Genomic DNA, 17,884 nt, shown 5'->3' on the forward strand with positions numbered 1-17,884 from the left:
GGGAGTTTCGAGGAGAGCCCGGGGCAGCTGGGTGTCACGTGGAGGGGCCGCGCAGGGTTCGAGCCGCCACCCGGGGAAGCTGCCGCTAAGGGGCCGCATCCCCAGAGCCCAAGCCCCGGCGTTCACTACGGCCTCGCGAGGAGGGGAGCCCGCCCGCCCACTCGCGGCCGCACAGGTGTCCGGGTGGCGGCGCCCGGGCCCCCACCCGCGCGCAGGGCGGGCGGGCGGGCGGGCGAGAGGGATGGGCGCCGCCCGTGCGCGGGGGCTGGGGGCCGAGGGGGAGGTTCCCGCGAGGTGGTTCTCGGGCTCCTCCTCGGCGCTCAGGTTTCCTCTCCCGCCCGCCGGCTGCTGGCTGCGGCGCCGCCTCCCTCCCCCTCGCGGCCGGGCCCACTCTGCGGCCTCTGCCCGCCTCGCCCCCGCCCGGGCCTCCTCCCGCTTTCTCTCTCCGCTTCCCCTCGAGCCTCCGGAGGAGCCCGCAGCCGCGGGGCGCCCGGGAAGATGGCGGCGGCGGGAGGCGGCAGCGGCGAGGGGGGCGCGGGCCTGGGCGGCGCGGCGGGGTCGGGGTCGGGGTCGGGGCCGGGGCCCTCCGCCGGCGCCAGCGAGGACCCTGCCCGGGGCCCCGCGCCCAGCGCGCTGCACCCCGAGGAGGTCGCCGCGCGGCTGCAGCGGATGCGCCGGGAGCTGAGCAACCGCAGGAAAATCCTGGTGAAAAACCTGCCCCAGGACAGCAGCTGCCAGGTACGAGGATAGGACATTGAGGCGGCCCGTCCCGGGGACATCAGGTCAGGGCTTCCGAGGGAAGCTGCGCGGGGGTGTCGGAGCTGGTGCCCGGCGCCTGAACGGTGGAGGGAAGGAGGGCGTCGCTGCAGAGTTAGAACCGTCTGTGGATTTTGCAAAGCCCCCAGGCTTCCGAGCTGCGGCCCCCAGGCCGGGTGGCACATTAGGAAACTGAGGCTCCGAGAGGCGAATCGGCTGGTCCAAGGTCACGGGAATCGGGGGTGGCTGCCCTCAGTCCGCCCCGCTCTTTCCTTCCCCTGTGGCCCTTGGGTGAGTGTGGGAGGAGAGAAGTCGGGGAAAGAGTAGGCGAAAGGAAGTGAAGGAGAGTGGAAGTGAGCCGAGGAGCACAGTTGTGGGGGGCTAAGTTTTCGGGGCCACCTTGGGAGGGGCAGAGGGCTCCCCCCTGGGGTCCTCCGGCCTTGGGTGTGCCGTGGGGGGCGGGGTCACGGGAGAGCTCAAAGTGAGTTTTGCTGTTGCAGAAGCACTTGCCCAAGTTTGTATGAAAGAACTCTGCCCCCGTCCCCGCCCCCCCCCCCCCCCCCCCCCCGGTTTACCAAGGCCCCGGAATGGAGAGGTTATCGCTGCGCTTTGGGGAACCTTGTGGCCACCTTCTGTCATGCCAAGTACTGGAGGATTTGTTACTCAGTGACTCTGAGGAGGCTTAAAGATAGGCTACTTTGTGTCTTTGATCCAGATTAACTGTTGCTTTAAGATCAGAAACTGCATCTTTTTACCCTCCCCCCCTCCTTATTGCCAAAGTCTACATCCTCGTTGTAGAAAAGGGAAAAAATACAGAAAAGCGCAAAGAGGGGAAATAGAAATCACCTGTGCTTTTTCTCTTTAATTGAACTATAGTTAACACAATGGTTATATTAGTTTCAGGTGTACAACATAGTGATTGGACATTTCTGTACAATAGGTATTGCTCACTACAGTGTTACCATCTGTCACCATACAAAGTTATTACAGTGTTCTGGACTGGTTTCCCGATACAGCTCTTCTCCTGCCCGTGAGGTACTTCTAACTGGAAGTTTGTACCTCTTAATCTCCTTCACCTGTTTCACCCATCCCCTCCCCCCGCCTTGTTCCTTCTGGCAACCACCAAGTTCTGTGTGTCTATGAGTCTGTTTCTGTTTTGTTCTTTTGTTTTTTAGATACCACATATAAGTGAAATCACATGGCATTTGTCTTTCTCAGTCTGACTTATTTGACTTAGCATAATAATACCCTGCAGGTCCATCCATGTTGTCACCAGTGGCAAGGAAAAATTTACGTATTTCTGATATTTAAAGACAGCCATTGTTAACATAAGGTACTATTCTTCTTCCTTTCCCTATGTCTATGTATACATATGTATTTTTGTTTTACCAAAAAAAAAAAAAAAAGCCATGTCTGATTCTTCAGTGTTTCTTAATTGTCTAGATGTTTGTGTATATTTCATATATAGCTTGAATTTATATATTTCGTGTGGATGGAGGAGGGTAGGCTGTCCTGGTGGTGGCAGATTTGGGTAGATTTATGTAGTTCCTTCTATAAGGGGATACCGGGAATTGTAAGTGGGCTGGTGATTGATGATTGCAGTAAGACCTGTAAAATAATGAGAGCAGTGCCTCACTATTTTGTAAATAGACCTTACATAGCCATTCACAATAAATGAGAGCATATAACCTTATAATCCATATGCATGAGGGGCCATTTTGTTTCAAAACGCAATGTAAAAAGACTCTGTCAATACGATATAGCTCATCCCTCCTTCAGCTCTTTCCATCATTGTCCACTTCCCATATGTCAGGTAAGATTTTGTGATGCTACCTGTAAGAACACCTGCAATAGGCTGATTTCATAGAAGCAAATTTCCCCTACCCATGCAAATAGAAGACAGCAAGGGGTCAGTAAGAGGGAGGCCTGGAAGAAGCAGGTGGCATTAAAAAAAAGTTGAAGGCATAAGCAGCTCTGTGTGTAATCTAGGAAAAGGGAGATGGAGAAGTGTCTTAATTTTCTTTTGTTACCACATTCCCTTGCATTCTAAAAATATTTAGACACAAAAGTCTGGACAGTTTGCTCTATTCTTGTTTTTCTTTTGGTATCTCTCATTTCCCTTATTAAGAGCAATGAAAATAAATAAATAAAAGGGTCCAAACATGGGAACCGTTTTAATTGGTATTAGTGATGAATGGAGGTTTTTTGAGAATTCTACTGATTTGTATTTTTGAGGTATTCTTTCTCTGTTATGACTTTATCTTTAGCCTAAATTTTGGAATTTTCTGTAAAGTAGTAAGTATAAACTATTGAATAAAATTGGAGTAAGATCTAGATGAGTTAAGATACTTGCTGTCAAGTATCTTAAAGTTTTACGTTAAATACTTATGCCACATATTTTGAGAATTGAAGAGTTTCATCTAAAAACAAAAGTTGTTAGGAACTAGAGATTAATTTCCAGACTTGTTCTAGCATTTTTTTTCTATTCTGATTTATATTATAAAATGTTTTTAATATTTCTGATATGTAGTTTTAAAATCTAAACATGTCAGTGTACATTTGAGTAGTGTTTTTTTTTTCTGTCATCTTCTATACTTGTATTTCTGCTGGTTTTCTGATCACAATCATAACTGTCAGTGGTCTGTGTTAATTAAGTACAGTAGACCAAAGAATGCTAATTTTTAAAAGCAGTTGAAAGTCTTTAGATTAATTAGATTGAGAATAGCTATTTTTATTGGTTGAATAAAATTAACATACACTTAATCTACTCTTAAATTGTAATTTTATGAATATATTCTGCAAGGATTTTTTTATATTTTATCTTTTATTTCCCTTAAAAATTCTAATGTCTAATTCTAATGTCTTTCTCAGTGGCTGCAGCTTACTGTCAACTTAAAAAATGAGGATTTAACTTTAATTTTCTGTTGTGCCTTTTAGCATTTTGCTTGGCTAAACTACCAATTTACTCCTTATGAAACAACTAATATGGTTTAAGAAAAGGTTACTATTTTTTGTTCAGTTATTAAGTAGTAAGATATTTTAAATGCTCAAATTCTTGTTCTTTTCTAGAAGACTCTCTAGGTTCATTCATTCATTTATTCTAGAATATTACATTAAAGATCAAGGCCATTCCTCACTCTAGTTCTCAAGCTGTATAGTTATGTCTCTAGAAAAGTTACATTGCTAACTGATTAGTAGGAGCCTAGTAATACTCTTTGAACGTTTTTAAAGCAAGGGTGTTTTCTTTATTAAACTTGATTTTCATAAATCTTACTCAAATTTTAATTTTAGGTAAAAACAGTTCTCAGAAGCTGTCTCATTGAATAGTTACAGTGCAGTCAGGTGCTGTCTGGTTGGTCTCCTATGTTTTCTCGAATCCTCTTAGCCCTCTGTGTTTTCATAGTCTCAGCTCTGGCTCATGCCCTTTGTCATCTCTTGCCTAGACTTATTACAACTTTTCTGTTTGTCATCTACCCTCATTATTGTCCTGTGTCTTATGTTTTAGCCCATCCTGCTTATTGCTTCCCTTGAGAGAACTCCTCAAAGCACAAATCCAAGAATGTCACTCTACTACAAAAAGAAAAAGAGAAAAAAGAGAAGAAAGGAAAAGTTTAGCTCTGCATTCTCAAAAGAGAAAAAGGGGAAAAAAGAGAAGGAAAAGTTTAGCTCTACATTCTCAAAATTTTCCTCAAATGTCCCTCAACTTCTCTCTTTTCCTCAAATCATAAGGAATAGTGAAACTCAATTAGCTTATTCCAAGAGTGAAATTGCTTTGAAGCTTCATGTTCTGACTGAAAAATTCGTGTTAATTTTATGTTCTAGTAAACTTGGATTTAATGTAAAAACAATGACTTAAACTTGTTTCACTGGCTTCCAACTTTTTCTCGTAAACTTGACATGGAAGATGCACATATTTATCCTATAATTTTTTTTAATGTTTATTCATTTTTGAGAGAGAGAGAGAAGCAAGGGAGAGGCAGAGAGAGAGGGAGACACAGAATCAGAAGCAGGCTCCAGGCTCTGAGCTGTCAGCACAGAGCTTGATGGGGGGCTCACACCCACAAATCATGAGATCTTGACCTGAGCTGAAGTCGGACGCTTAACCAACTGAGCCATCCAGGCGCCCCATCCTGTGTTTTTCTGTGCTCCTTTATTACCATGGAGTACTCAGACCTTGTGTTGAAAGGCATGACATAATAGGATAGAAATATAAGATTCTAGGGTTTTTGTAACTTGGCCCCTGCCTACATTTGCAGTCTCCTTTCTTGTTAGTCATGCCTTGGATTCTGCTGTAGCCTTATCAACCTACCTACATGCCGAAGTGTTTCAGAACATTGTGATTTGAATATTTATAGAAATGTCTTTGAATGTTTGTGTTTTGGAATGTAACTTTAGTGATTATTTTATAACAAATAACATTTCTAATAATTATAGTGAATAATAAACAGTGTTAAATGCTGGTTCTTATTCAGAATAGCCGTTGTGAATGTGTGTCTGTGGATAGTCTTTTGCAACGATGAACTTAGAATTTTATTTTAAGGTAATGTTCTAATATGTGTTTTTGTTGCACTTTCTATAGATTGTTTACATTTGTTGGTTAACCTGGTTCTGTTTCAAAAGAATTGTTACTGGGGTTTCAAAATGGAGAAGATAGTGGTATTTATTCTCTATGCTGTTTGAATTCACTCAGTTTTCTCCTAAATGTTATGTATGTGTACATGTGTTTTGTTTTTGTTTAGAAGTTAGAATCTGGAAGAGACTTTATTGTGTAATTAAGAGAAAATGTGAAGGGCTTAGGGCTAACAGCCAAGGTTAGTAATAGAAACAAAACGTTGTATTGTCTCACTCGGGGCGTTATTAACTTTCATTTTGAAGTACTCTATTATAATAGTTAATGAGAAGCCTTGATGGTTAATTCACCGAGGTCCATTTCAAAGCATAGTATTATCAACTAAGCACTTTTTAGAATCACAAACCACCAAAGGTAGAAAGTTCCAGTTAATTTTCTTCTTTTTTTTTCTTCTTAAAAGCTACTTATTCCTGTGTTTCTTTTGTATTTGTCAGAAACCTATAGCATTTTCTCACATATTTTGTGTTCATTAATTGTGAGATTTAAAAAAAATTTTTTTTAATGTTTGTTTATTTTTGAGACAGAGAGAGACACAGCATGAGCAGGGAAGGGGCAGAGAGAGAGGGAGACACAGAATGTGAAGCAGGCTCCAGGCTCTGAGCTGTCAGCACAGAGCCCGACGCGGGGCTCGAACTCACGAACTGTGAGATCATGACCTGAGCCGAAGTCGGACGCTTAACCGACTGAGCCACCCAGGTGCCCCAATTGTGAGATTTTTTAAAATAATTTTTTTAGTGTTTATTTATTTTTGAGAGAGGCAGAGAGCAGGGGAGGGGCAGAGAGAGGGAGACACAGAATCAGAAGCAGGCTCCAGGCTCTGAGCTGTCAGCACAAAGCCTGACGTGGGGCTCAAACCCACGAATCATGAGATCTTGACCTGAGCTGAAGTTGGACACTTAACCAAGTGAGTCTCACAGGCACCCCTAACTGTGAGATTTAAAAATATACATTATTTGTTTTCTCTAATAATCAGTAATTACTGTCTCTTTTCACAAGAGCACAATTACTCACTTTTTCCTAATAATACTGGGATATTTTTACATTTTGAAAATATTCTTTTTCTTATTGAGAATACCATTTTGCATTCTTGATAAGTTGTTATTCTTAGTGTAGTTACTTAGCGTAGTTTACACAAGTTAAAAGTTATCTGTTTCCTAGTGTAGTTAATCAGAATTGCATGATGGGTTCTTTTCTGTATGCTTTATTATTCCCAATGTAACAAGGACACTGAAAGCTGCTAGAGGGACATCTTCAAGACTTCTGGGTTGCCCCTGGCTCGGTAAGTTTCTGTCTTGGCAGGATTTCTTGCAGAGTGTTTCAGCAATGCTTGTTCTCTGCTCTGAAAACATATTCAAGAAGAGGAGTCCTTTGTGGTCAGTGTCACGATGCTGGATGTTAACAAGCAGTCTAAAGAAATCTCAGGTGATTTATAGGCCATTTCCTAATTAATGACCAGCTTATGTTTATAAATTATTTTTTGGACTTGTAACGTGTTTTCCCATAGAATAACATGGCAGATGGTGTTTAGTGTTGTCGGTTAGCACCTTAACAGCTATTTGAGGTTTCTGATGCTTCTGAAGTTTAAGCTGGTTCTAAATAGTACAATAACATCTAAACAGCTTTGTGCACCAACAGCCTCTTCCAGCTTCAAGTCATTGACGGGTACACTTGTGCCTTATGGCCACGCTCAAGAAAGCTGTACTTATGGCAATTGCTCTTTAAACAAACAAGATCACGAACATCAGGGAAGCATTAAATGAGATCATCTCTGATGGAAGGCTGTTGCTGAAAAGGGGTCCCTCTGGCCCCCTGAATTTTGTCCCTTACTACTTCTGTTTGGATTTATCTTCCCTGCTTTGTAGCCAGCAGTCCTTAGGAGCTTTCAGAACCCATTTCTTAACTGTGGGCAGAAAGTTTTATGCTTAGCTCTACTTAGACCAGCTGAAACAAGACAAAAGAAGGTTAAAATGCAAATAGAGAAAACAAAATTCTAAATTTAAATGTTCTATGATTGCTTGTCTGAAACCTTGGCGCTGTATTTTGTTTGCCTGGGGAGGCAGTTGCCTTGTCTAAGAGGATGATGTGTATGGAGAGGGGTAATAAATGAGAAGTGGGAAATTCAGACCACCTGGAATGCTTGTCTGTATATTTTGGCTTATGATTATCTGCAGATGATTGTCCTTGGTCGCTGTGCTGAATATCGTTCATTTGTTTTTCCATATCTGTCTCCATCCTTCTCACCTGTGTCCTGGGCAGCTTATCTTACTGTAGATTGCACTAACCAGGCTCTCTCATCCTCTAATTTCTGGTTCCATTTGGCCAGAGCCACCAGTGGGAGATTAAAGGGTGAAAGAGAGCTAGATTGGAGCATTTATTCACCCAGCTCCCTTTCTACCAGGATACCTTGGGTTGGCTGTTTCCTCTTTCAAAGGTCACAGTTCCTTTCCAGTGGCACACCATCCAACTAAGCTCTTTGGGTTGTTGTAATCATAATCCCTCTGCCAGGGGTTATGGGAGACTGTTGTTAACCATAGTTTTTTTTTAATTTTTAAGCCTTTGTAGATAGTGTCTTTAAAAAATTCTCTTTGAGGTGACTGGGTGGCTCAATTGGTTGAGCATTCAACTTCAGCTCAGGTCATGATATCACAGGTTGTGGGTTTGAGCCCCACGGGGGGGCTCTGTGCTGACAAGCTCAGAGCTTGGAGCCTGCTTCGGATTCTGTGTCTCCCTCTCTCTCTCTGCCCACCCCCCCCCCGCCCCCACTTGCACGTGCTCGCTCGCACTCTCTCTCTCAAAAGTGAAAACATTAAAAAAAATTCAATTATTTAGTTTTTGAGTATGTGATATTTCTTGCTCAGAACCTGATGCTGTTGCCTACCCAGTTTCCTTTCTTTCTCTTGTCTTTCCTCATAGAACCGAGATTTTCCTTTGAGGCTCTTTCCCTCCCTCATTATTTAGCCATTATATGACTTGAGTCCATTTGATAGAAGTCACCCCATTGGCTTGGGTGACATAAACCAATAAGCAGTGTTCTTCCCTTTTGGCATGAGAATTAAAGCATGGGCCCCCTAAGCCAGTCAGTGTATCATCGTTCCTTGACTGTAGTGATTGCTTCAACCCAATATAACAAGAAGCTTAGGACTTTTGTTTGCTTGTTAAGGTAAGGAGTTCTCTTTCTTCCTACTGGATACGAATGCAGAGGCACATTGCCCTGATTGCTGCTGGCTATCTGAGGACAGAGCAGACATCCAAAGGGGGATTGGACTGAGGTGGAGGAAAAAGAGAGAGAGAGAAAAGCTGAGCTAGAGCCCTGGTCAAGCTATATCTGAAACTTAGTTCTGGATTTCATACATATGCAAGCCACTAATTCCTTTTATTTCATGGATTTCAAGTTGGGTCTTACGTTACTACCAACCAATAGTATGCTAATTAATATAGAAGTAAAAAAAAAAAAAAACAAAGTAAAATCTCAGTATTGGAAGGGATGATAGAAGATATTTTATCTAACTCTTTTGCTTACTGCATAAATAAATCCAATTTAAAGTTCTCAACCCGTGAACTTTTAACACCTTTACTTTCAAAGACATCACTGCTTAGTAAAGTATCCTACTTTACCTTCAGACAGCTTTAGTGTCTTATTTATACTGAATATGTAAAATTAATTTCCCTGAAATTTTGATTTCTTGATCCAGCTTTTCCCCTCCCATAATAGAGAATTTGTCATATTGTTTTTAACTTACAACTTCAATTCCTTCAAACCACTAGTTTTTCGGATATGAGTCCAAATTTCCTCACAGACTTAATTCTTTTTCCCTGAATGCACACCACTACTACTTTGTTATCGTATATCTTAAAATGTGGCACCCAAAATTGAGTATGGTTGTCTAATTGAGATCTTCCAGTAATCCCTCTGCAAGAATAAATTTCTCTCTCCTTTAGATATCTGTAGCAACAATAAAAAATTTTGTTCATTGGGTGCTTACTATTGCCAGACACTGTATGTTGTATTTTGTTTACACGATACTTACCCCTCATTTCAAGACTGTAAAATCAGAATTTCTCGGGGCGCCTGGGTGGCTCAGTTGGTTGAGTGCCCGACTTCAGCTCAGGTCACAATCTCGCGGTCCGTGAGTTTGAGCCCCGCCATCGGGCTCTGTGCTGACAGCTCAGAGCCTGGAGCCTGCTTCACATTCTGTGTCTCCCTCTCTCTCTGCCCCTTCCCTGCTCATGCTGTGTCTCTCTCTGTCTCAAAAATAAATAAACATTAAAAAAATTTTTTTAAAAAATCAGAATTTCTCATTTCCATTTTATTGATAGGGAAACAGATGCAAAATTGATGTTAAGCAGTTTGCCAAAGGTCATTCCACTAATTAGTGGTAAGGTAAAAAGACTAATGTCTGTTTGGTTCCAAAGCTCATATTCTTATCCTACACTGTATTATACTTACAATTCTTCTCCACACACACTGTAGCGTGTCCTCCAAAGGACAGGAATTATGTAATATTTACCTTTGTGTCACAAATATTTCACCTAGAGCCTGACACATTGTTCCAAGGGAAATTTAAAACAGGATTACCCGCCTACTTTGTTCTAAAATTTTAGACTTCTTTTAATATGTTTGACATACTCAAGTATTCATGACTGATTTGCACAATGAAGAAATTTTGCATTGTAAGATTGTGCTGGCTTTTTTGGCAGTGATGTTACTCCATTTACTTATAATTCAATCAGTCAACTGTTTATGGCTTATGAGTAGGTTGAAAGCCATAAACGCTCTCTCCAGGAAAAATGCTTAATATTCCTAGACACGTAGAAATTTGCATGTAATTTCAAGAGATTATGGATCTCTTGTAACTTACGCCTGATCTCACTGGGGAATTATAGACCCAGGTTGAGAAGTGCCTTTCCAGGCTAATATAATTTGGTCATATTTTTGGGACTTCACGTGAGTATGGACCATTTGAGCAGATCCAGAGCTCAAAGAGTTTTCATCCGAATCTGTTGTGGGCCATGTTTATGCCAGATCCTCCATCTGGGCAAGAATATAAATCAAGCTCCTTAATTTTCTTTCTTAAAAAAGTCAACTGAGTCACTTCATGTTTGTTGTAAAAGCTCATTCTTCTCCAGCCTCCCCAGCAGTACCAATGGACACTTGAGGCACTATGCCTGGCACGGAGGTTTACAAGGAATTGCAGTGTATTATTTTCTCCTTAACATGTACTAAATGTCAGAGACTGATACGAAGAATGTTTCTCTTTATTATTTTTAAAAAAAATTTTTTTTTCAACGTTTATTTATTTTTGGGACAGAGAGAGACAGAGCATGAACGGGGGAGGGGCAGAGAGAGAGGGAGACACAGAATCGGAAACAGGCTCCAGGCTCCCAGCCATCAGCCCAGAGCCTGACGCGGGGCTCGAACTCACGGACCGCGAGATCGTGACCTGGCTGAAGTCGGACGCTTAACCGACTGCGCCACCCAGGCGCCCCTCTCTTTATTATTTTTAAAAATTTAAAACATTTTTTAAATGTTTATTAATTTTTGAGAGAGAGAGCGTGAGCAGGGGTGGGGCAGAGAGAGAGGGAGACATAGAATAGTCCGAAGCAGGCTCCAGGCTCTGGGCTGTCAGCACAGAGCCCAATGTGGGACTCGAACCCCCAAACCGTGAGATCATGACTTGAGCTGAAGTCGGATGCTTAACTGAGCCACCCAGGCGCCCCAAGAATATTTCTCTTTAAAACATGGGAAGACAGTTGCCCATTGTGCTGTTCAGTGTTCTTCACAATAAGTATTTGATAAGAAAGAAGTTTCTCTCTTTTTTTAGTTTTCTGAGTCCCTAGCTCATTGTGGGCTCTTAAACTTGTTTTTCATGCATTTAGTGCCTAATTCTGTGCTTATTTTTACTATCGTTATCGTTAGGTTTGTGAACTTATTTCTCACTCCCCTGTACTCATGCATTTTCCTTGTGTTTGAAGCTTTCTGTTAACTGTTTGTTACCACAGGAATGCCAAAAGAGCATTACAACTCATTGAATTTGTTCAAGCCTGTATTTGTATGCGTATACTTTGCCTCTCTTCCTGTCACCTTGACCTACTTCATCCCACCCCTTTTGCCCCAGCCAGTTGGGCTTTATATCTTTCCTCAACCCACTACTGTAATTTTCTTCTCTTAGCTCCCAGCTTTTATTTTCTGGACTTTGGATCTTCTGTTACCCACAAGTTTAACTGCTTGCTTTTGAGTGCAGATTCGTCTCCATTTCCCTGACTTTATATCCTGTGGGCTTTTTACAGCCTTATCTAGAGTATAGGTAATGGCAAGAAACAAGAACATGTGAATCTGGAAAGTTTTGAAATCTCAAACATACAGAAAAGTACAATACAAAGAACTTTTCTCCCTGAACTGTTTGAGAGTGAGTACCGCCATGATGTTTTACCACCCTGAGTCCTTCATTGTGTATTTCCTACAAATTTGGACATTTTCTGACATAACTACATCACTACTATGAAAGTAAAAATAACTGCCACCTAATCCTCAAATCACTAGGATAACTGCTTTGGATCTAATGTTATCCCACTAATGTCTTTCATCGTGGAAGGATCCAGTTCAGAATTATGTATTGCACTTAGTTGTGTCTTTTTAGTCTTTTTTAGCCTGGAATAAGTCCTTAGTCTTTGCTTGGCTTTTATGACCTTGACCCTTTTGAAGATGAGATGGGTCAGTTATTTTGTAGGATGTCCTTCAACTTGAAGTTGTCTGATATTTCTTCATGATTAGATTCAAGTGAGGTATCCTTGGCAGGACAGGGTGGTACACATTTTAGATTTTGGCTCATTGTTGGTAAAATTAACTTTGATCATTTTGACTTTTATTAAAGTGGTATCTTCTCCATGCAGAGATTTCCCTTTGTAATCAATAAGGATTTTAAAGGAGGATACTTAAAAAAAATTTTTTTTTTCAACGTTTATTTATTTTTGGGACAGAGAGAGACAGAGCATGAACGGGGGAGGGGCAGAGAGAGAGGGAGACACAGAATCGGAAACAGGCTCCAGGCTCCGAGCCATCAGCCCAGAGCCCGACGCGGGGCTCGAACTCACGGACCGCGAGATCGTGACCTGGCTGAAGTCGGACGCTTAACCCACTGCGCCACCCAGGCGCCCCAAAAGGAGGATACTTTAATTAAGACTGTGTAAATATTCTATTCCCTTTCAAGTGTTCAATTTATTTATTTATATTAAAAATAGGCTCATGGGTTCTATGTTGCTCAATGGGTTATACTTCATTAATTACTTATTTTCATGCTTAAATTGTTTTAGATTTGAGCAGTGGGAGCTTCTTCAAGCTGGCTCCTATGTCCTCTTCTTCAGTCTTTTATTTTGCAATAATTTTAGGTTTACAGAAAAAATTGCAAAGATATGAGATAGAGTTCCCATGTATCCCAGTTTCCATTCATGTTACATCTTATATACTCAAGGTACGTTAGTGAGGACTAAGACATTAACATTGGTACATTATTATTAACAGAACTTCAGTCTTTGGATTTCATTAGTTTTTTCACTTATGTCGTCTTTCTGTTCCAAGATCCAATTCAGGGGCCCACATTGCACTCAGTCACTATGTCCCATTGGTCTCCATTCTGCATCAGTTTCTCTTCCTTGCTTTTTATGACCTTGACAGCTTTGGTTAGATATCTTTTAGAATGCCCCTCCACGCTGGTTTGTATGATGTTTTTCTCATGAGAGATTAGGGTTATGGAATTTTGGTAAGAATTCCGTAGAGGTGAGGTGTACTTCTGATATCATTTCAGGGAGAATGTGACTTACTACCAGTGATGTTGATGTCTTCTGTGTCATTCCTGTAAAGACACAATCTTTCCCATTCACGATTCCTTGGACACAAGTCACTAATTCCAGCACACACTTATGGGAAGGGTCTGAGGTCCTTGTACATGTCCCCATCCTTTGCCAAGCATTTCCTTTGTTTTCAACATAAGATGTTGCAGCTTATTTTGCACTTTCTGTGCTTCAGCCCTGGAACCAGCCATTTCATGAAGGCACCTGTTATGGACTGAATGTGTGTGTTCCTCCAAATTCATATGTTGAAGACCTAGCCCCCCTCCCCTCACCGTGTGGCTATATTTGGAGATGGGGCTTCTGTGGAAGTAATTAAGGTTAAACAAGGCTGTAAGGGTGGGGCCCTGATCCAGCAGGAGAAGGATCCTCAGAAGAAAAGACCCCAGAGAGCTTGCTGTCTGCTGTGTGCATCCACTTCCCTCCCCTAAATGTGTACAAGCACTAGAGAAAGGCTATATGAGGACCAGATGATGAAACATTTATAAGCCATATTAGGGAGTTTGGATTTTACTTTAAGGGAAATGAGGATCCATTGAAATAATTAACCCAGTCTTATTTCTAGCTGTCAAAAAGTAACACTATGTTGTTTTTGTTTTTATCTTTCAAACTTTGTTCTTGGCCTAATCCTCATTCTAAGGTTAGGAGGTCAGTGATGCAGTAAGTTTTAGAAATGTGATGGGAATGTATATTTCTTAGACTTTATTTTTGTAGTGCTGATACTTAAGATACAATATAGTTTAGTAGTTCACAGTGTTTGCTCTAGAGTCTGTTATTCTGGGTTTGAATCCTAGATCAATCGCATACTGTCTATACTGTAAGTCACTATACTTTTCTAGGCCTCAATGGCCTCATCTTTAAAATCTGGATAATAATTGGGGTGCCTGGGTGGCGCAGTCGGTTAAGCGTCCGACTTCAGCCAGGTCACGATCTCGCGGTCCGTGAGTTCGAGCCCTGCATCGGGCTCTGGGCTGATGGCTCAGAGCCTGGAGCCTGCTTCCGATTCTGTGTCTCCCTCTCTCTCTCTGCCCCTCCCCCGTTCATGCTCTGTCTCTCTCTGTCCCAAAAATAAATAAACGTTGAAAAAAAAAAATTTAAAATCTGGATAATAAAATCCAGCTTTAAAATCTAGCTAATCTGGGTTAAATAGGATTAAATGAGATAATATCTATAAATTGCCTGGGATACAGTGAGCACTCTGTAAATTATCATTATTATTACTATTTTGATAATAAGAAAAGCTAAAAGTGTATTAATTTTTTTAGACAAAGTTAGAATGTTCCCCTGGCAAAAAGTTTGTATTCAAATGAACTTCCCAACATAATAGCTCCATTTACAGTTGCTAAAATTTTACCAAAGTTAAAATTAATACCACATTTACTCAGGCAGTATCATGAAAGATAATATATGATAGACCCTCCATTGGGCCAAAAAAAATTATTACCTGATGTGGAACATGCAAATGCAGTTCTAAGCAAGCAATAGCATATCTAGGTTTGGAGCCTAAGAGAGAGGTTTGAAAGTGGAAATAAGAATTTAGAGATCATTGGCACGAAGATGGAACTTAAGGCATCACGAGTGATGCAAAAAAAGCATTTGATAAAATTTAACACTCATTCCTAATAAAAATTCATAGGAATCAGGAATAGAAGAGAACTCAAACTTGAAGATTATCTAGAAAACCCAAAGCCATCATATTCAATGGTGAACTACTGAGAACTTTCCCTCTGAGATTAGGAGCAGTGTCAGCATCACTTCCATTCCAGATTGTACTGGAAATTGTAGCTAGCATAATATGGCTAACAGACTGAAAACTGATAAGCAACAGGGAAATTTAAAAATCGTTGGAACACAAAATGTCTTTAGGACTTGGGTAGGAAAGGATTTCTTTTTTTTTTTTTTTTTTTTGAGTGTGGGGGGTGAAGGTGAGCAAGGGGCAGAGAGAGGGAGAGAAGTGGGGCTCACCCAAAGCAGGGCTCATGCTCACCCCATGCAGGGGCTCATGCTCGCCCGAAGTGGGGCTTGAGCTCACCAACTGTGAGATTATGACCCGAGCTGAAGCCAAGAGTCAGAGGCTTATCTGTGCAAGCCACCCACCTGCCTCAGGAAAGGACTTCTTAATGTACAAAAAATACAAATGGTAAAGGAAAGAATTAATAAATTTGGCTTGATTAAAATGATACATTTCTCTTCACCAGAAAAATTCACAAATAAAATAACAGACCACATAGCAGGGGAATACATTTATAATACAGTTCCCAACAAAGGATTAGTATGCAGAATATGTTTAAAAAAAAAAAAAAAACTCCTACAAGTCGTTAAAAGACAAATACAATAGAAAAATGGCAATCAAGATGAGTGTTTTCTTTTTTTTAATTTTTTTTTTTCAACGTTTATTTATTTTTGGGACAGAGAGAGACAGAGCATGAACGGGCGAGGGGCAGAGAGAGAGGGAGACACAGAATCGGAAACAGGCTCCAGGCTCTGAGCCATCAGCCCAGAGCCCGACGCGGGGCTCGAACTCACAGACCGCAAGATCGTGACCTGGCTGAAGTCGGACGCTTAACCGACTGCGCCACCCAGGCGCCCCAAGATGAGTGTTTTCCAGAAAGAGAAATAAATGGCAAATAAACATGAAAAGATGCCTACGTCAGTTAAAGTTCTTCAGAGATACATATATAATATTCATGTTAAAATGTATTTATACTATATGCAGATATATATATAGAGAGAGAGAGCTTGATTGATTGATTGAGGGAGCTGGCAAGTCTAGAATCTGTCACGCACACCAACAGGCTAGAAAGTCAGGCATGTTTTGATGCTACGGTCTTGAGGCAGGATTGCTTCTCCAGGAAACCTCAGTTTTTGGTGTTAAGGCCTTCATCTGATTAGATGAGGCCCACCCACATTATGTAAGGTTGTCTCCTTTACTTAAACTGATGGTAGATACTAACCACATCTATAAAATCCTTCACAGCAGCACTTAGATTAATGTTTAGATAGCTGGATACTATAGCCAAGTCAACCTAAAAGTAACTATCACAAGCTCTGCCTTTAGTAATCAAGGGAATACAAGTTAAGATCACAGTGAGGTACAATTATATCCACGAAATTGACAAGTATCTGGTAACACCAAGCATTGTAGGGATATGTATTAGCAGGACTTTCACATCCTCCTGATGGAATATAGACTGGTACAGCCATTCCAGCAAACAAATTGGCACTTTCATACAAAGATGATCATTTGCATATGTGCAGCCCAGGAATTTCATTTCTTCAGAAACTTGTACACGAGCACTAGGAAATATATAAAATTTATAAGAATGTGGTAGTAATTTACTTTTATTTTAATTTATTTTATTTTTAATTACATCCAAGTTAGCATATAGTGCAATAATGATTTCAGGAGTAGATTCCAGTGATTCTTCCCCTATGTATAACACCCAGTGTTCATCCCAACAAGTGTCCTCCTTAATGCCCCTGACACATTTAGCGCATCCCCCCTCCCACCCACAGCACCTCCAGCAACCCTCTGTTCTCTGTATTTAAGAGTCTCTTATGATTTGTCCCCCTCCCTGTTTTTATTTTATTTTTGTTTCCCTTCCCTTATGTTCATCTGTTTTGTATCTTAAATTCCACATATGAGTGAAGTCATACGAATGATGTATTTCGCTTAGCATGATACACTCTAGATCCATCCATGTTGTTGCAAATGGCAAGATTTCATTCTTTTAGATTGCCAAATAATACTCCATTGTATATATATATACCACATCTTTATCCATTCATCTGTTGATGGACATTTTGGGCTCTTTCCATACTTTGGCCATTGTCGATAGTGCTGCTATAAACACTTGGGTACATGTGCCCCTTCAAAACAGCACACCTGTATCCCTTGGATATATACCTAGTAATGCAACTGCTAGGTCATAGGGTAGTTCTATTTTTAACTTTTGAGAAACCTCCATACTGTTTTCCAGAGTGGCTGCACCAGTTTGCACTCCCACCAGCAGTGCAAAAGAGATCATCTTTCTGCACGTCCTCACCAACATCTGCTGTTTTTTTCTTATTATTTAAATTTTTTTTACTGTTTATTTATGAGAGGGAGCATGAGTGGGGAAGAGAGAGGGAGACACAGAATCTGAAGCAGGCTCCAGGCTCTGAGCTGTCAGCACAGAGCCTGATGCAAAGCTCGAACTCAAGAACCATGAGATCATGTCCTGAGCCAAAGTTGGATGCTTAACCGACTGAGCCACCCAGGTGCCGTGGTAGTAATTTTTTAAAAATATGTAAGTAGCAAAACAACAACCTAGAAAGCAAATATTCATTGATAGAAAAATAGTCCTAGAATGGAATATCAAACAGTAGTGAATAGATGAATGGCCAGGTGGAACATGAGTGAATTTTTGGAACATATTATTGAGTATAAAAAGCAAGGCACACAGGGCACCTGGCTGGCTCAGTCAGTAGAGCGTCTGACTCTTGATCTCAGGGTTGTAAGTTTGGACCTCAAGTTGGGCATGGAGCTTACTTAAAAAAAAAAAAAAAAGCAAAGCACACACATACAAAAGCAAGGCACAGAAAACTAAAAGCATCACAATACCATTTCTCTAAAGCTCAGAAACATGTAAAACAACATATTGTTTGGAGATG

The 17,884-nt window shown here is 41.2% G+C and overlaps 1 protein-coding gene across 1 annotated transcript in view; it reads left to right on the forward strand.

Moving 5' to 3' along the window:
- Positions 1-498: 498 nt before the first annotated feature.
- RAVER2 (ribonucleoprotein, PTB binding 2) overlaps positions 499-17,884 on the forward strand; it is a 92,627-nt gene continuing 75,241 nt past the window's right edge. Inside the window, exon 1 of the mRNA XM_030325980.1 lies at positions 499-738. Coding sequence (XP_030181840.1) covers positions 499-738 — 240 coding nt within the window. The remainder of the gene's footprint in view (positions 739-17,884) is intronic.

This window comes from Lynx canadensis, chromosome C1, assembly GCF_007474595.2.
Source record: "Lynx canadensis isolate LIC74 chromosome C1, mLynCan4.pri.v2, whole genome shotgun sequence".
NCBI classification, from domain to species: domain Eukaryota; kingdom Metazoa; phylum Chordata; class Mammalia; order Carnivora; family Felidae; genus Lynx; species Lynx canadensis.